Genomic DNA, 20,907 nt, shown 5'->3' with positions numbered 1-20,907 from the left:
GCTCGACGCCACCTGGAAAACCAACCTTGTATCGTCTAACTTATTTGAAGTCTAATCACAACACCATAGAGAAAAAAAGACAAAAATTATTTTAAGTTTAGATGATATTTGACAGCGATTAAAATCACCATCATAAAAAACACTCCGATGTCAATTTATAGATAGTGTTTAATTTGAACACGCTTATATTAGTTTCACATGTATGTTTGTTTGTTCTAAGTTTGTAACTCCACGCGGCACGTGTTATTATTTCGCGTATCCCGTCGACTATGACCTTGAGACTAGACTGTCGTAACGCATTCACCCCACCCCGCTCACCGATCGACGGCAACACTTATCCTGTATAATTTTATATTTTTGATTTTCGTACCCGTATACGCATGCGTGACATCAATTATGTATACATAGAAACAAATTTTTATTTTGATTGACCAATACCACCCTTGTATAATGCGCCTTACGTATATTTATTTATATATTCCTACCGCGCGATGCCGCCGTTTATACCTTAGGTACAACGTTTCCCCCGCCCACAAAACAAAGCTATACCTATTGCATGATACGTTCACGTGATTATGTCGCCCTACTATATATATGTATGTATTTATATATATTCCTACAGCCACCGCATATGCCTCGCGTACAACGTTCCCCCGCGCCCCGCCCGACCACATAATACAGCTATACCTCGTGCAATATACGTTTACGTATTTAAGTCGCTTTACATAAATACATATATATTCTAATTACTATTAAAAATATATATTAACACGCTTTATTCTCATTAAGAGATATAGTGTGTATTCATTCCGATTACAAAGGATGATTCCCGTATCGTCATTTTTCGTCACTACCACCATGTTCCGTGAGTGGGTAATTTACGCGCCTTATGCTTTCCTGGGATGTGGTATTCGTTTCTCAGAGTCCCTCCATGGAATCGAACCCTGTTTTCCCATTACCCGTTACAACCATGATATTGATAGTAACTACTATTATATCATGAAACTAAAAAGTAAGAAATAAATATAGTTAAAAAAAATTAAAAAAACATGCTTTTAAAGCACATCTCACTAAAAAGTTAAAAATAATTTTTAAAATAAGCTTAAAACAATAATTAACGAAAAATACTAGTATTATTGTGATAAAAGCGTGGGTGCCTTGTACAATATTTTTCGTATATTGAACGCCCGACGCTTTTATCATAATAATTCTAATATTTTTCGTTCATTATTGTTTTAAAAATTATTTTGAATTTTTTAGTTCAACGTGCTTTAACAGCGTGTTTTTTAGTTTTTTTAAACTATATTTATTATAAATTAGAGAATTAATATAAAAGCAAAATTAACTTCAATTTTTGTTCAACTTCAATGGCTATTGGTACATAGAAGATAGGCTGTCAGATATAATTATTTTTTAACTAATAGTACTTAAATAAGCTTTAATTTAACATTTTTTTAACGGATATAGTATTTCCGGAACATTTTCAAAAGTTAAGTTGAAAAAATTGTTATATTGGAATAAGTTGTTACTTTGAATCAGTCTTTGTGGGCAGGTAAAGGGTCAAATGTTCACAAAAATATATCAAATGATAAGTAAATACCTGATGTATTTATAAAAAAAAACTATTTAAATTTTTTTATTTTTCAACAAGTTGTGGTAGTTTTAAGAAAATAAAGTATAAAATATGTCGAAAATTTACCGATTTTAAAAATAGTAATTTTTTGTGCGATTTCCTCATTTTTCTAGGGAACAAGGGATTTTTTTTGAATTTTTAAGAACAATGTATTCAATTAGATTTGATTTTTTGATTTATGGTTGAGAGAAATGGGTCTGGTGTATGTTGAGAAAAATTGGCGATAGACATAAAAAAGAAAAAACACACTATAGTAAAATTAATACCTTCTCAGCTTCACCTTGGATCTAATGTTTCATATGATGAAAATATTTTCTTTAATGTTGTTACCTCTTGTTGATTCTGAATACATGGGACATATAATTTTGCGAATATGTTTCTGAATGCTATGAAAAAATAAACAAAAATATTATTAACTCGTTAAAAGTATCTAGATGTCAGTTTTTTATTTAATATTGGAGTAAATCAACAAGATAAAATAACTTTTTATCAATTATAACTTTTTCGATACTCCCTATAATTTGGAACAATTATAGATAATAATAAAAATGAGCATAAATATTGGCAATTCTTTTTTTTTTTTTTGAAACACATTTTTAAAATATTTTAGCCATATGACTTTGCTTTTCTGGTTAACGAATCAAAAGTTATTTTACTCATATATCATGTATATAATAATATGGATTCTTTTATTTTATAAGTTACCTAAATAAAAATAATATGTATAATTTTATTTAGTAAAAATTAATTTTATATCAAGTGAAATTAGAAATTCTTATTACCAATTAAGGGGTAATAAGATCAACTCGTAAAAGTGAAATTTAATAACATTTGATGGTATATGGGAATCTATTGCAAATGGTTCCATTTGGTTGGTTATTAATAAATTCATTAAATTGAGATTCGTTATCCTGACGTCAGATTAACAATCAACCTTGAATTTATGAAAACGTTTTGAAATATATCAAATTGGCCTTAGATGGGTTGTATAAAGTCGAAAAGTCTAAAAAATGTTATGTATTATTTATATTACCTTTACGGCTGATATTTTGTGGGTCTGTTTTTTCAATATTTATTAATTCAGTAGCTCTTTCATCCTTGATAGTATATTTAGCCTTCAATAAAGCACTTTTTAATTCTGTTATAGTCATCTTATCATTGATGAGAGATATTTTATACAAATTTTCTATTAGTTTCTCAATTCTTTCTATAACCTTTATCGCTTGTTTTAAAAATTGTTTCTCGTCCATTAATCCGTATACTTTTGAAGTAAAAATGATGTTTTATTAATTTATTTTTATTTAAAAGTAGGGTGGTAATATCAATAATTTTTTTAGTAATAATCACTGACCGACATTTAAATATCACTTAATAAAATTAATTTATTATAATATTATAAATAATAATTTATACCAGAAATAGTTTTTTTTATTACTTAAAAATCTAATAATACTTTCTAAGATGTTTAAATTATTATATTGATTAAATTTTAAATACAGAGTGATTTCTTTATTATAACTCATTCAATAACGTATAGAATAAATATAATTTAAAATTTTTTTTTTATATTTAGTTACATATTATTCTTAAATTATTAACTATATGATATTTTTTAAGATCATCCCTCATGCCTTATAAGAGTGTCAACTTTGATTTTTTAAATGGGAACACATATTTTGAATTTAATATTAAATGGCATTTGAATGTTTAATAATACTTTATTAATTTATTAGATATAAACATATAAAGTTTCAATTTTTTAATCAATACACATTTATAATACACAAAGAATATAAATACAGGTAGCTAATTGGTTTTATTATTAATTATGTCCATTAATCATTTGTGGCTTGTGGATGCTGATGATTGGAATGCAATTTTAAACATAATACCGCTTGTCATAGCTATTAAAAATAATTAAATATAATAAAATAAAACACAATACACGTATTATTATTTTTAAGGTCTCAGTAGAAAATAGAAATGAAAATAATATTATTAGCGACTATACTATTATTGCAACCGATAACGATGAACAGTTAATTCTAAAAATAAATTCCCAATTTAGTAATATATTAATATTTTATCGTATGGACGATGCTATCGGCCTTCCAAATACTGCTCATGTGTGTATGCGTACCCGCATATTCTGAGGCAAACAACTTTAATTTTCGCACATGACAAATGTATTATAACTATTTTACTATTTAAAATTTGCATTTTTAATAATAATGTACAATTAAGAATATACAATTAATTTTCTTCTTTTAATTAATTTTAGTGGGGAGTGCGATCGTCCCGTCGTTCAAGCCACGAGACGCCACTGATATTGCCAATTAGTGTATTTGTAAACTCACAACAATGTGCCTTACTATCATTGATAAGAAATGCTATGTTCCTGTGAAAATTGATGCCATAAAAAATCAATTAGCTACTTGTATTTGTAATCATTCGTGTACTAGTTTTTAGTAATTATCGAGGTGTTAGACTCCGACCTGTTGGTCCGTTGTGCTCACCTCATACCGAATTGTCTTGATTCGGATTACCCACTTAAGTGTTTATACATTATACCAATCATTGCATAAGGGTGGACCATAAAGTATACCGAGGTCTGTAGTCAGTAATAGATCCATTATTACCCCTCCTCTTTGGTTGATGTTACTGCTCCCCCAAATAGTGTGATGAGCATTTGCATCTATACCTAGGATGAGTTCTAATTTTTCATTTTTGCAATAATTAAAGAATATAGTTAAGGGCCTATCTGGGTCTGTGACCTCATATGGTAGTTATCCTGATACTACTATGTTATTTTTACCATCATTTACAAGGAGAGGTCACAGTGATGGGGTCACCGATTTTCATAAAATTTATATAAATTTAATCTATATTAAATTGGTGTTGTTAATTTGAAGAAAACCAAAAAATAAGGAAATAAGAGGGGGTAAGAAAAAATAGGTACACCTTCTTATGAATATACAAAATATGAATCTATATATTACAGTTTTGCGAATAATAAAATACTTAAAAGTAAAGGGAAAATGGAGGATAACTTACATACTAAATCAAGATGACTCTTATGATATGATACAATATTGTCGTAATACACTCGTCATTATCTTAATATGAAATACCTGTGGGCTACTCTGTTTGTGTCTAATAATGGTTTTTCATTTAAGACTATTAACACTTTTATTTATATATTATATTCATATGCTTAAAATAACATGATTGTTTTTAAATAAATAACTTAGATAAATATTCAAATAAACAAACGCATACTGCGTTTAATTATATTATACACGATTCAGTCATGAGTCAATTATTAGTCTCCTTTAAAAATCACTCTTTAGGACATTTATAAATTATACTTGTCAGCTCTTTTTACTCTTATCTTAATAAAAAAACACACTGTGTTAACCCTAGTCTAGAATGTAAAAACAAACTATATTAACATTGTATAAAAATTTGTATATTATCTATGTGTATTAATTTATATATTTCATATTTTATGCTTACTTAACAATAAACGATAAAATTACAAGAATGACACAATGATGATTGTTTGGGGATCAAAAATACTATAAAAGGCAGAGTAATCCTTTTCAGTCAGGGCTGAGTGCTGAGGGCTTGAGGGAGTCTGCCTCCAGATATTCATTGAGCTGTTCCAATCGCGCTCTAGACATCGATACGTTAAGTTCGTAATCATCATTGTCAAAATTCTTACGTGTTAATTTATGAACTAAACATTTGAGTTCGTATTATTTTGTTATTACCTAATATTGTTAAAAGTTATTATAAGAACAAAGAAAAATCTTCAGGCAAGACTTCATATCAATAAGAGTCAATACTTAATTTATCTTATAACTCAATTATTTAGAATTAATAATCTGAGTATAGAACGATAAAGCAATAGATCAAATAATTATATTAATCATTAAACTTCAATTAATTATTATTAAATAGTTCGGATCTTATACATAATCACATTATATGGTATTCGTGAGATGGCCACCGCCTCTTCGTTGCCTCAGTATATTAATACAGGTAGTTACTATTTGGGTCATTTATCATATTTCTATAAGAGGATCCTTAATTTTTACTTTTTATATCTACTTGTCTTTATTGTTCTAAACCCTCGGACTCTACAACCCCGATGGAACCTCGTTGCTCACTAATTGACCAAATCCCCAAATATCCAACCTTGGTCAAAAATACCCGAACACCTTTGTTATTTTTGAATTATTACAATATCAAAATGAAAATAAATAAATAACTTATCTGATGACTAGATGGCTTGAAGAGATCGGAGAGAAAGGCAAAGTAACTTATAATGAACGTAAGCTAATAATATACAAATTCAAAAAGACTATGAGGAGAGCGAATAATAATTGTACGGATGCCGATTATAAGAGGTGCGAGACGTTTATACTGTGTGAGTATAAAACAGACCATGACGCTCGCTGAGGAAGGAACGATGGCCGAACGAGGCACGAACACGTCCGAACCGGTCATACACGAGCACCACAAAATGCATGAGGACGGGTATCAACTATTGCCACACTCTACCCAACGATTAATTCTGTAAATTTATTCAAAATTTATCATTATTCAAGAACAAAAATATTAAATTTAAATATTTTAGTAATTATTAAATAAGAAGTAATTTAAGGATAAAAGGTGTCCTCCTCCTATTCAAGAACTCATCTAAAATGACAGAAATATGTTATAATTGTAATTGTGCCAATAATGAACACAATAATTAAATTAAAAGCATAACATCTAGAATTGTGTGTAATATAAGTTTTACATGCGTTACAAAAGCATTTATTTTTTCTCATCTAATTATATTAAAAACAAAACAAACCATTAAAATTTGAAACGACTTATTTTGGTTTTTGTGTATTATGGAAACGTAGATTAAGATTGTATTTATTGTAAATGATATAATATAACGACGGATTGTTATGTGAGTTTTTTTACATCTTTAATTATGAAGTGAGAAGCTGACGTGACATAACCACACAAAATAAATTTTAATGTTTTAAATAAACTGTGAATTAGAATTTTACAAAAAAAAAAAAAATTTTAATTCACTTTATTTTTTTTTTTTAATAAAACGCAGAATCCCCATCACGAATTTTATTGTAAAATATAAATATTACAATAAAATTGTATTGATTGTAATAAATTAATTCTTAATATTCATAAATAAAGGTTACATGTATTTATCAGCTTTAAACCGTAAACATTGCAAGATATAATCTCAAATCATTAGTTAAAGTGTGGGTGGATGAAAGGGGGCGGAGTCCCCCTTCTTATTTTGAGTACAATATAGCCTTCCCTTTTAAGTCGAGTCCAAAAATAATGAAGGGACGCTCTAATTTTTAGCACTGAAGAGTGGAAATCGTAAATATAAGAAATTTATTCGAATGATTAAAATTTCAAAACTGTTAAAAGAAAATATTTGTAGAAGAACTTAAATTATGAAATGAAAAGAATTTTATGGTAGGACCATAGTAATATAAATACTTGGAGCAAGGCCGACCATGATATAATTTTTGTGATTTGTTTGTTTTTGTATTATTCAAAAGTTTAATTAATTAATTCTTTAATTTAAGCTTAAGAAACCATGTAATTAATTTATGACTATACATGATACTTACAAATTTATTATATTAAGGTTTACAAAGTGATAGATATAAAAATTTAAGGTGATATAAACATTTGTTATATTAATATAACCTACTATGGTGTTGATATATTTTTAGTTTGTTGAATATTTTATAAACTATATTACTATATTTGACATTTCATATATTTATATGTAGATACCTACCTAAATTGGTTAATATTTTTATCTCAACTTGATACTGTTATGGTAAAAATATTTAAAAAAACTATTTTTCATTTATTTCCATAATAAATTAAAATTTTGATTCGGACTATGTGATGTTTTGTACAATATTCATTTCTAGTTGACTTTTAACGAAGTAACAAAAATTATAGGTAAGTTCTAATGTATTCCTTCATTGAGATATTTTTTTTTAATTAATTATGTATATTTGCTTATTATGATCAATATAATTTTTAACCTCTGGGGACAGACAATTCGTTGTTGTTCAGGAACAATCCTCATTTTTTAGGAACTATAATTCCTCATTCTAATTATTCCCACTTTAACCACTATCTCAAACCAAAATGTTATTGTACAGATTACTTTGAACGATACAATTAAAATATATGCAAATATATTAAATTTATCAGTTATAATAGTACTTGTTGAAAATAAAATGTAATTTTATTCTTATAATTAGATTTTTACTTACTTTCTCCAACTACTTCGATGAATAAATATTCAATTTCATGTTCATCATACTTGTGTAAAAAGTTAAAATTAAGCAAAAGGTTTTTAAATCGAACAAAGTCGATACCTTCATCATGGCATTTACTTTTTTGAAAAATATGTTTTAATTCAGTCTCAGATGTATCAGTCAATTTTGAGTTCTAAATTAAACAATTGATTTATGAGAATTTAGATTTAATATTAAAATGAATTAAAATTTTTAGACAAAACAGTGATAAACACTTTTTTTTTTTTTTTGTCACCACTTTTTTTCAGCTCTCACTGGACCGATTTCTTTCAACAATACGTCAAAAGATCGAAAATCGTATCTAGTTGAAGACATTACCCTTAAAATTTGAAAAATTTTCCCTCGTTCCCCGCAAATAGGGGAAATCTATAAATAATTAAAAATTTAAAAATCAATAAATTTTGTCATTTTTTTTCACTTTTTTTTCTTCCGTAACTTTTTAAAAAATTAACAAATCAACATAATATTTTTTTATACTAAAACCTTAGATATTTCCCTTTCATTTGATATCATTCGGTAGCCATTTTCACCACGAAGACAAGTCCAGAAGTAAAATTTTTTTCTTCAAATTAAAGTATATTACATTAGCTTCAATTTAAGATATATATAAAAGTGTCAGACCTTCCGGAACATTTTCAAAAGTTAAGTTGAAAAAGTTAATTTTTTGTGAAAAAATTGTCATTTTAAATCCCTCCCTGTAGGCAGATAAGGGGTCAAATTTACAAAAAAATTATAACAAATGATAGGTAAAAACATCAAACATCTATAAAAAAAAATATATTGATATGTTTTTTTTTGAAAAATTTACGGCAGTTTTTAGCAAAAAAAATTGAAAAAATTTCGAAAATTAGCGATTTTTAAATTTGTAACTTTTTTGGAGGTTTCCTCCATTTACGAGGAACGAGGAAAATTTTTTCAATTATTAAGGGTAATGTCTTTGACTAGATACGATTTGTGATCTTTTGACGTATCGTTGAAAGAAATCCGTTCGGTGAGAGCTGAGAAAAAGTGGTAACAGACACAAAAAAAAACACATCATAGTAAAACCTTAGCAATACCTTCTCAGCTTCTCATCAAAGCTAAAAAGATTTTTAGTTTCACCTGAATTTAACAATGGATGAAATGAAAAATTTACTGTAAATAGTAATTGAAAAATTTTCTGAATGCATATTAATTTTAACAATACCATTTTTTCTATTTAATGATTACAATTTTAGCTAAAGTTATTTTAATAAATTCATGATATCTTTTTTATTATAAACTTTCACTTTAATGGACAAAAAAAGTAGGTTTAAAATTATTAATTTTAACATATTAAAAATCAATAATAATTTGAAAACAATTAATTATAAAAATTATATAATATATGAGTAAAAGAATTACTAATCTGGATATAATTAAGGAAATAGAAGTTGATGTTGCTTTTGTAACTATTCACCAATTTCTAAGAATTAAACACTATATACAGATTTGCATCGAGGCGTTTCTTATGATAGTGATTAAAATACTGTCAGATTAAATCTATATTGGACCCATATGTTCCCACTGTGCTGGGGTTTTTTTTATTGTTACCACTTTTTCTCAGTTCTCACTGAACCGATTTCTTTCAACGATCATAAGAATACAAATCGTATCTAGTTAAAGGCATTAACCTAAAAAATCGAAAAAATTTTCCTTGATCCCCGTAAATGGGTGAAAAATCCATAAAATGTATAAATTTTAAAACTGCCAAATTTCGAAATTTTTTCAAGTTTTTTACTTAAAACTGTAATAACTTTCTTAATAATGAACAAATCAATATAAGTTTTTTGTTTTAGATGCTTGAAGTCTTTACTTATCATTTGGTACTTTTTTTTTATAAATTTGACCCTTACCTGCCCACAGACGGGATTTCAAATGACAACTTTTTCACAAAAATTTGACTTTTTAATTTAATTTTTGAAAGTATTTCTGAAAGTCTATAACTTTTATATATTGTGACAAACAGCCCCCTAATATTAAAGGGGAGTGGCCTGTTACTGTGCGGTAGCGTTGTTTATTTTGTAACAAATAAAACGAAAAATAAAATAAAATAAAAAGGGGATAAGTAAATAGGTACACCTGTTTATGAATATATAAAATAAGTAATATATTTACTGTTTTGCAAATGAAATTCTTAAAAGTAAAGGGAAAGGGGGGATAACTTACATACGAAAACAATATTAATCTTATGATATAATACAATTACAAAATGATAATAAATTAATAACTAATCTTATGTCGGCTTGAGAAAAATTGAAACTGTGGCAAAATTATTGATCGGAAACTAACTGAACAAAATCAGTAAAGACTACAAGGCAAGCAATTACTAATTGTACGTATGCCGATTACTAGAAGTGCTAGACAAGTGTACTGTTTACGTACAAAAAAGTTTGTGTCGTTCGCGGAGGAAGTAACGACGGCTGCACGTATCATGAACACGTTCGAACCGGTTATACACGAGTGCCACACTCTACCCAACATATATATATCTTATTGAAAGCTAATGTAATAAACTTTATTATGGAAAAAAAAAATTCGGACTTTTTTTTGTCTTCACGGTGAAAACAGACATTAAGATAATAAAAAAAAAAACGATTTTTGTAAAAAAATTCTTTTTTATATTTTTAACTTTAGAATGCTATAACTTTTTGATAAATGTGTGGATTAATATAATTTTTTTATGAGAAATAATATTTATATCCCTTTTTCATTCGACATACTTTATCTTAATCAGGATATTAATAAATAAATATCACATCATGTAGCTTTTGGAATAATCCACCATTTTTTTTAAATTAAATACTATCTAAAGATTTGTATTGACGCGTTTTTTTTTTTTATAGTGATTTTAATCATGCCCAGATATCATTATACTTGATCCAACTATGCCACATCACCACTGTGCTGCGACTCCTCTGTGCAGGGTTTTTTTAAATTTTGTATGAAATTTATATTCAATAATTTAATTTTTTTTCATAATAAAGTACATTACATTAACATTAATTTAGGATATAAAAGTGTCAGACTTATCGGAACACTTTCAAAAGTTATATTGAAAACGTTAATTTTTTGTGAAATATTGTCATTTTAAATACCCTTCCTGTGGGCAGGTAAAGTGTCAGATTTCTAAAAAAAACATACCATATGATAGGTAAGGACATCATGCATCTACAAAAATAATTATATTGATCTATTCATTATTAAATAAGTTTAGGCAGTTTTAAATAAAAAAAATTGAAAAAATTTCGAAAATTAGCAATGTTTTAATTTTTTTTCCCCAAAACTGCCATTACTTTTTGAAAAATATATAAATAGAAACAATTTTTTTATATATAGATATATTAGGTATTTACCTATCATTTGGTATATTTTTTTTTGTAAATCTGACCTTTCACATGCCCAAATGTGAGATTTAAAATGGTAACTTTTCCAGAAAAAATTAACTTTTTCAAATTAACTTTTGAAAATTTTCCGGAAACACTGACTTTTTTGTATATATCATAAATTAAAGCTTATGTAATATACTTAAATATAAAAAAAATTGTTGAACTTAAGTTTGTCTTCATGGTGAAAATGGCTACCATGTTTAAAAATATGCTATTTTTGTGTTAAAATTCTGGCTTTTATATTTTATTTTATTTTAAAATATCTTATAAGGAGAGTTAACTGATTTTCATAAATATTATATATAAATCAAATTGACATAGCATATAAAGTTAAACTTATTTAAATTTTTTTGCTTCTTTTAAGTTGAGAAAAAAAAAGTTTGAAATATGAACTAGCATAAATTGCCATTTTTATTGACTGTTGAATGCGTCGTACAGTTGTCGTGTCGGCAACACTCGTGTCTCTCATGCTTTGAGTACAATATTCAAACGCGCCTGTAGCAATGAACTTTTTGCATTTTTTTCTTAATTCTTTTTGAGTTAGAAAAAAAAACTCATTTGATTTTTATCTCATTTAGATTTAATAAATTTAATGATTATCGAGGACCCCATTACTGTAGTTTCAACTCTGGAGAAGAAATTTCTTATATATATTAAAATTATTTTATAAGTGTTTTTTTTTTTGTAACTGTCATTCATTTTATTAAGCTCTCATTTGACCAATATTTTCAACAATACGTCAAATGATTTCAAATAGTATCAAGTTAAAAATATTATCCTCAAAAATTGAAAAAATTACCATTTATCAAATAAAAATTTGCTTAACCAGCTTCCTCTATACAAGCAATTAAAATAATTCATATCTAATATTTGTAAAGTATTTATTGTTGAATTTGATTTGATATATTAATAGGTTTCAACTACAAAATTAAATAATATTTCTTTGTAATTCATTAATTTTTTAACTCTATTTGTGTGTGTTACTACCAGTCTATAATATTCCAAATTTTTTGTTAATATGTTGATTCATAAATCATTTCTAAAAAAAAGATTTTTCGTTTTATCTGATTTTACCAATGAATTTTGAATTACCAATGAATTACAAACAATTTTTAGAATACGCTTAATTGAGTAGATTTTTTTAATAACATTTTATGTGTTTTTTTTAGTTAAAGTAAATCATTAAAATTAATTAAGTTCTGAATAATTCAATAGCAAAATATTTTTAAACATTTAAAGTTAATTTGAAATGATTACTATGACTTCTGTTAAAATTATTCATTGTGATAAAAATGACAAAAAATAGTGATTTTAGCATAATATTGAGCTTTTCACATAAACTTACAAACAATTTTATTTGTTTTTATTTATTATTCTTTATATATATAAATAATCGTTTTTACTAATTAATAATAATCTCAAAAATTGGTGATACAAAAAAAACTAATTGTAAATTTTAAATCGGTGAAAAATGGGTTTAGAAAAGTATATTCTGGCTTCTGATGAAAATTCATTGTAGTCCAGTGTATTTATTCATAAGTAACAAAAATGTACTCATATATTATACATATAAATGAAAGAACTATAAATCATCTATATTTGTCCCAACTATTGCCTGTCCAAATTGTGTTGCGACCCTACTGATGTTACCGTTTTTTAAACTGGAATCAGTTTTGGAAAAATTCCTATTTAAATTAAAATCGCTCTTTTTTTGTTAAAAATTATCATAATATGCCCAATACGCATCTTACATTTATCAATGAAATATTTATAACCTGTATTTTATATTACTTGTATAGAAACAAATAATTAATTTATCTATCATAACATATACTCTATTGTACACTATTTATTTTATATGTATATACTTGCTAAATTGATAATTGTATACTATGAATCTTATCATAAAATAATAATCATTTAATGTTCAATTTACTACAATAAACTGAAAATCACTAAAAGCACTGACGACAACATCCCATGATGAGGGTAATTAAAAATAATAGAAAAAAGTCTCAATTCTTATCAGACATCAGAGAGAGAGAGAGAGAGAGAGAGAGCTTGCAAGCCAACGAACGAGCGTGCCAACGAGCGGCTTTCTTCACTTTTGAAGTTCTGAATTCAATAAGAATTCATAATTTTTTCATCCAGTTTATTTCTCTTAACTAGCCGCGACCCTGTTCTGTCGTTTGTGTTAAGCGATATTCATATATAATTTTTTTTACGTCGAGGTTTTATTTATTTATATAAAAAAAAGACATTATAGAATATTCGTGTGTGCGAATTAGTACAATTTCAGAAAGAGTTTTATACTTAACATTTTGACTATCGATGATCTTTACACAAGCCATCAAAAAAGAAGTTAGTAAAATTATGTTATCCCAATTATTTAGAGTTTATAAATCTGAGTAGATATCGACAAAGCAATAGATCATTCATTGTATCAACAATATAGAATGTTATATTAGACTGATTGGTTAAGGTCTTGTACATAGTCACGTTACATGGTATCCATGAATTGGTTTGCCGTTCCGCTGCCTTAAAGAAATTTTTTAATAACCTAACATGATTTCTACTATACAAGTTAAGAACTATCACAGATATTCGTAAACTGACTTGCCGTTTCGTTGCCATTGTGTATATTATTAGATGTCAACCAAACTATATTTTATTACACCTAAGCAAAGACGTATTGCATTTATTGTATTTAAATTTACTTGTCTTCGTAGTTCTAAACCGTCGGACCGCAGAACCCATACATCTTATAATCACAACCATTTATTAACAAGCTTATATTAGTTTCACTTGTATGTTGTGGGATGTTTGTAACTTTCCACGCGGCACGTGTCTACGGCCTTGAGACTAGACGGTCGTAACGCATTCACCCCACCCCGCTCACCAATCGTAGACAACAATATTTTCCAACACGTAGAGGCGCGCTTGTCATCAATTATATATATATATATATATAACAAATATTTATTGTGATTGACACGGCTGTTGCGTATACAGTTATATGGTACCTTGTTTGTGACCGCCCCATCAAGATGTGATTGACCGCTGATAAAATAATTAAAACGAGTTCCATGCGACTCTTTAAAACGCGTCATTAGTATTTCTATTAGCAATTAAAACGCTCGGTCTAATATCGTCAATATTGAATTGAATGATATATCATCAGTTCATTTTCTTTTTTTTTATTATTTTGTGCTATTTTGAAGCACCGCAAAGAGGTATACGCGCCTACCTTCGCATACGCCGAAAATTCGCCATCGCCGAGACGATAACTTTTCCACGCTGTGGAACGCTTTCTGCAACAAGTCTTGTAACTCGCAATCCAGCCATAACCAGGTCACTATCATTTATTGGATCTAAAGGTCGTCTTTATTTTGTTATTTTACGTTAATGCTAAATTATAAGTTCATGTAATCATGTATATATTTTAGTCTAGTTAAGTGTTACTAACATTAATTTTAATAACATCTTATGTTTTGTATAATATGCTTATATAGAAATATTAATAATATTCCATATTCTGTCTACTTCTTGTCGTGTTATCCTTTCAACTTTCAATTAAAGGAACACTCAAACAACGGCCTCGCGTCGTTTTACGTCGCAGTGCAAAGTCCAGCAAGTGCCGCACGGCCTACGACGTCCCGCCGTTAATGATACCGTAGTCTTCTTCTCGTTGTCAAAGTGACGTCAACAAACCGATCCTCACTCGTGCACTGTCGTCATCTACGCTGCTAACCTTTTGACGCCCGAGGATCACGCCGGACATCGCGTCGTCGACGCCAACGAATGTGCCGCGATATTGTGCGAAGATTATATATTCTTACCATCGCTGCTAATATTAATATATATATATATATACATATATATATTAATATTTATAAATACGTATATGATAATATTCATTTAAATATTCCTACAGCCGACGCCTCTGCCGCCGTATATGCCTCGTGTATAATGTTCCCCCCGCCACGCCCGCCCACAAAACACGGCTATACCTCATGCATGTTACGTTTACATACTTAAGTCCCTTTACATGTATACATGTACATTTTTCGTCACTACCTCCATGTTCCGTGAGTGGGTAATTTACGCGCCTGATGCTTTCCTTGAATGTGGTATCCGTTTCATAGAGTCCCTCCCCGGAATCGAACCCTGTTTTCCCGTTACCCGTTACAACCATGATATTGATAGTAACTACTATTATATCATGAAACTAAAAAGTAAAAAATAATTATAGTTAAAAAAAACTAAAAATACACGCTTTTAAAGCACATCGCACTAAAAAGTTTAAAATAATTTTTAAAATAAGCTTAAAACAATAATTAATCAAAAATACTAGTATTATTGTGATAAAAGCGTGGGTGCCTTGTACAATATTTTTTGTATATTGAACGCCCGACGCTTTTATAATAATAATTCTAATATTTTTCGTTCATTATTGTTTTAAAAATTATTTTGAATTTTTTAGTTCAACGTGCTTTAACAACGTGTTTTTTTAATTTTTTTAAACTTTATTTTTATTTTGTTATTTTAAATTATAACAAAAAAATAAAAAATAAAAACCCGCTAACTATTTTATTATTTTGTATGGTAACCATAGTTAAAAATTAAAGCGGGAGCTACATTTTAATTATCGAATTAATAACTCAATATCTCATTTTCATGAGATATTAATCCTCGAATAAAACTATAGCAACTTTTTTTATTCTAAAATCAAATTTGAATTAAATTTGTTACGTTGTGTAAAAATGTTATATTTATTTAAGATAAAATAAAAAATAATCTACTTATTAATAAACATTCTGATATTTCTCAAAATGAATTTTTTAATTAGAAAAAATTTTACAATTTACTATTATTAAAAATTAAATAATATAATTTTACCTCGTCGAATGGTGGGACAGTGAAAAGAAATGCGTTTGATAAACTACTCGCTAGATACATCATAATGAAAAAGAAGATATACATTATTGGTTTGATAAATTGACGTATTCGAATAAAACTTATAAGTAAAACTGTTGAAATGATAGATTTATAGAATTTTAATTATTTTATAACAATACTATGTTGTTTAAGTATTAAAAAAAAGTCATTAAAAAAAAAAAAAATTAAAAAAAGTATTTTTAAAATAGCAATAAAATCGTTTAATAATTTAATGTTGTCTTTAATATATAAAAATTCTTATTTAAAAATAAGTAAACATTTTATTTATTGAAAAAGGCGTAGTAAATAGTTTTTATATAATTATTTTAATGCCATCATTGTACTAATAATACTAGTAAGAACATGTTTTCTTTTGTTTCAAATGTCATTGAAAACTGAAATTTAAGTTAATAAATTAACAAGCTTTGACGTTTTGCAGTTGATTTATTAAAATTGCTACTACATTTTTCAATAATTAGTTATAATAAATTATCTCTTTAACTAAAAAAAATCGAAATAAATTATTTTTGGTTTTTATTAATTTACAAAACCACATGGTTTTTGCACATTTGTTCAACTATTCTACTTAACTAAAATATAGAAGTAAATAATTTATTTTGATTTATTTTATTGATCATTTTTTTATGTAACTTTCTGCTGTATTAATAGATATATGATTTGTGATGCAATACACAATATGAGAAAACAGTTGTCATTCCTAGTATTCGAAATATTTTTCGACACATTTACCTTAAATTAAAGCTTATATAATTTACAATATTAAAAAAAAATTACCTCTGGACTTAAAACAAACATCAAAGTCAAATTCAAAGAAATTTAATATACTGTTACACTTATAAATCAAAGATAATCAATCATGTTATATATAAGGAAATAGGAGTTTATGTCGCTTTTGGAATAATCTACTAATTTCTTAAAATTAAACACAATGTACAAATTTGCATGGAACCGTTTTTTATGATAGTGATTTTAGTCAATATTATCACACATATATCATCTATATTTGTCCCAAATATGCCATATTCTCACTGTGCCACGACAATAGGGTGAAAAAGGGAATTCTAAGTCCTCTCCGTTTCACACACCCACCCCACCACCGTGGTGATGGTGAAGAGGATCCTCGTCCTCCCCAAGACTGGCCACTACGTCGTCCGCCGACCCCGCTGCTTTCCCAACCTGTGCCGCCTTAGGTGATCCACCCCTCGACGCCTTCCGCAGCCTCACAACAATGAAGGGCTTGGCTGGGGCATCCAGCGGTGTATCCGCATTAACAAAAGTGCATCCGTTATCCAGAGTCTCCAAGTCNAACAAAAGTGCATCCGTTATCCAGAGTTTCCAAGTCTTCCGACGCCAATGACCTCCCGGCTGTTTCACCGGTGGGAGTGGCTTGGTCGCCACCACTCCCTGCAGTCGCAGTACCAACTCCGTGGTTGGCTGCAGGAGCTTGCCTCAACACTCCTGCATTTACTGTGTATTCGTTTGATAACGACACCTGGTGGGTACACCCCCCACCAACCACCGGTACTGGGGCATCCGAATCCCCTGATGCAGTAACCTTTTCCTCCATATTCGCCATTATTCATATAAAATAATTTTCTGAGGGGGCTGCCTTCATAGCCAGTCCCTCCGGGCAGTGAGTGGCTAACTAGACTGGTTGCGTTGCCATATATCTGTAAACTGCGCCCGTGCCGACGTTTCGTAGCCCCGTAGAGCCCGATCACGCCGACACTGTAGCGCAGCGAAACGGAGAGGGGAGTAAATCCTTTTTTTTTTTTTTTTCACGACAGGCCTACATGTGGACCGCCCCGGAAATACCATTAGGCATTACCTCAGGGTGGCCCACGCCGTCTCTAAAACTCACAACGTGGTGTGACCTCCCCCGTTAGCCGGATCCCAAAAGTCAGGATCCGTTGCCCGGGTTGCACCACATGGAGGTGGAGGCAGGACTTTGCGAAGGTGGCAAAAAAAAAAACTCACAAACACATAATACATAAACACGAATACCTAAGGCACCGGCCTAAACCAGCGCCTTAGGTCCTCCTGCACCGGGCGGCGCGGCTGCCGCTGCCTCAGGCGTTCAGCTTCCTCCTTCCTTTTCAGGACGGATTCGGCCAACGCCTGGACGAGCCTCCACGACTCCCGGCCTCCCAACATCAGGTTCACTAAGGACCCGACGCGGATCGTGGACCCCAGACGGGACTCCAGGAGGCGAAAAATGCCTCGGCGGTCCAAGGGACCCCTAAGGCGTCCTGTGCGCCGCCCACCAGTGGATGAGGTTCCTTCAAATGAACCTCAACCATTGTAGGGCGGCGCAGGATCTGGTCCGACAGGCGGTATACGAGATGCGCATCGACGTGTGCGTAATCTCGGAACCGTTTGTCGGACTGATCAAGGACGCCCCGGGGTGGTACTTGGACCGGTCCGGGAGAGCGGCGATCTATTCGCGGCCGGTCTATTGATCGCCCGATGGACAGCGCTCACTCCGCCCGATCGACTGGTCTCCGCGGGCGAGGTGGCGGAAGAGCTGGACAGTCGAAGTCGTTACGACTTTGCACTCCCCAGAAAGCGTCCACCACCTACTCGGGGACCTCCCGTTCACTGGTGGAACGAGGAGGTGTCTGCCCTGAGAAGCGACTGCATCAGGGCGAGGAGAGCCCTGACGCAGTCCAACAGGCGTTGACAGGCAGTACCCAATCCGGATAATCCGGATCCCAGGGAGTTGCTGAGGGAGGCCCGGAAACGGTTGAAGCTCGCCATCAGGCGTAGCAAGGCTCGTTGCTGGGCCGACCTCGTGAAGTCGGTGGATCACGACCCCTGAGGGAAACCCTATAGAGTCGTGATGCGCAAGCTGCGCGGCCCACCGACTTCGGGGCAACTGGAGGCGGAGACGTTGGAACAGACGGTCCACGCGCTGTTCCCGACGCATCCGCCTCTCCCACCCCTGGGAGACTGGCCGTCCGTCGGAGATGACGCGACCGTTGAGGATTTCACCCTAGAGGAGATATCCGCTGCGGTAGCGAGAGTTCGGGGAAGAAACACCGCGCCCGGTCCGGACAGCATACCGAACCGGGTGTGAGGTCTAGTCCACGACTTCGCACCGCAGTGGCNGGTCTCGTCCACGACCTCGCGCCGCAGTGGTTAGACACCGTTTTAAACGTGTGTCTCCAAAAGGGTGAAATCCCGCCCCGGTGGAAGAGGGCGAGGTTGGTGCTCTTGCGGAAAGGCGACAAGCCCGAGGGAGTCCCCTCGTCGTACCGGCCTCTTTGTATGCTGGACGACGTGGGGAAAATCTNTGGACGACGTGGGGAAGATCCTCGAGCGGCTGTTGGCCACCCGCATAGAGCACCACCTGACGACGGTCGGTGGGCTGGCGGACGGCCAGTTCGGGTTTAGGAAAGGGTGGTCGACGGACGACGCGGCCTCCCACATCCAGCATTTGCCGTCAGGGCCGAGAACGGACCGGGCTTCTGCGTTGCGGTGAGCCTGGACATCCGGAACGCTTTCAACTCCGTGCGATGGTCACACATCCTCGGAGCGCTGGAAGCGTTCCANCATCCTCGGAGCGTTGGAAGCGTTCCGGGTGCCTCCGTACCTCCGCCGAATGATCCGGTCGTATTTCAGCGACCGGGTCATCGAGTATGCGAGTGCCGCAGGGCCCAGAACCAAAACCGTAACGGGAGGCATCCCGCAAGGTTCGGTTCTCGGGCCCTTGCTGTGGAACATCGCGTACAACGCGGTGTTCCGCGTTCCGCTGCCACGGGGTACACGTGTAATCTGCTACGCGGACGACACGCTCGTGGTGGCGGAAGGCACTTCGGCGGAGGAGGCTGGTTTCCGGGCAAACGGTGCGCTGTGCGCCGTCACTGACTGGATACAGCAGGAGGGGACCGGCTTGTGCCTAGCGCTGGACAAAACCGAAGCGGTTTTGTTCACGCGAAAGTACAAGTACGTTCCTCCTAGGCTCACCGTACTGGGGACTGATGTCCCGCTGAAGCGGACCATGAGCTATCTGGGCCTGCTCATCGACGATAGGTTGATGTTCGGGCCGCACATTGAACGTGCGGCCCAGCGGGCTCAGAAGGTCATGGACCGCCTGGCGGGACTGATGCCGAATGTCGGGGAACCGAAGGAACATCGACGCCGACTGCTAGTTAGCGTCGTTCACTCGGTCCTCCTTTACGGGTCCCCGGTCGGGGCGAGTATACTGGAGTACTCGCCCAAGAACGTAGAAGCGTTGAACCGGGTCCTGAAGAGGGCCGCTCTCCGGACGGTGTGCGCATACCGCACCGTATCCGGAGTGGCGGCCAGGATCCTGGCTTCTCTGCCGCCCGCGGACTTGTTGGCCGTCGAACGCGCCAACGGATACGAGCAACGGTCAACCGCTTCGCGCGGAGAACCGGTTGCAGCTACGGAGCGTAACCGTGTCCAGTTGGCGCCAACGACTGGCCGACGAGGAATCCGCGGGAGCGTGGACTAGGTCCCTCATCGGACCCAGCCGGCTCGACAGGTGGATTGGCCGGACTCACGGGGAAATGAC

The 20,907-nt window shown here is 32.6% G+C and overlaps 2 protein-coding genes across 8 annotated transcripts in view; one reads left to right on the top strand and one right to left on the bottom strand.

Annotated features, from left to right (window-relative positions):
• The window catches only part of LOC126894563 (uncharacterized), a 226,991-nt gene extending 210,429 nt beyond the window's left edge, over nucleotides 1-16,562 (bottom strand). Inside the window, exons 1-4 of one of the 2 annotated variants that reach the window (XM_050665673.1) lie at nucleotides 16,311-16,503; nucleotides 7,960-8,137; nucleotides 2,667-2,894; nucleotides 1,900-2,019 (exon numbers count right to left, since the gene is read on the bottom strand). In XM_050665673.1, coding sequence (XP_050521630.1) covers nucleotides 1,910-2,019; nucleotides 2,667-2,894; nucleotides 7,960-8,137; nucleotides 16,311-16,394 — 600 coding nt within the window. In that variant the 5' untranslated portion in view covers nucleotides 16,395-16,503 and the 3' untranslated portion in view covers nucleotides 1,900-1,909. Of the gene's footprint in view, nucleotides 1-1,899; nucleotides 2,020-2,666; nucleotides 2,895-7,959; nucleotides 8,138-16,310 lie in introns of both variants that reach the window. The other variant, XM_050665675.1, reaches the window with a different exon arrangement.
• The window catches only part of LOC126894566 (uncharacterized), a 129,313-nt gene that overhangs the window by 68,670 nt on the left and 39,736 nt on the right, over nucleotides 1-20,907 (top strand). The gene's annotated exons all lie outside the window — the stretch shown is intronic.

The sequence above is a fragment of the Daktulosphaira vitifoliae genome, unplaced genomic scaffold (genome assembly GCF_025091365.1).
Source record: "Daktulosphaira vitifoliae isolate Bord-2020 unplaced genomic scaffold, ASM2509136v1 Scaffold_1, whole genome shotgun sequence".
In the NCBI taxonomy this organism is placed as follows: Eukaryota; Metazoa; Arthropoda; class Insecta; order Hemiptera; family Phylloxeridae; genus Daktulosphaira; species Daktulosphaira vitifoliae.
Note: the sequence above shows the minus strand (reverse complement) of the source record. Positions and strands in the feature narration are given on the sequence as shown.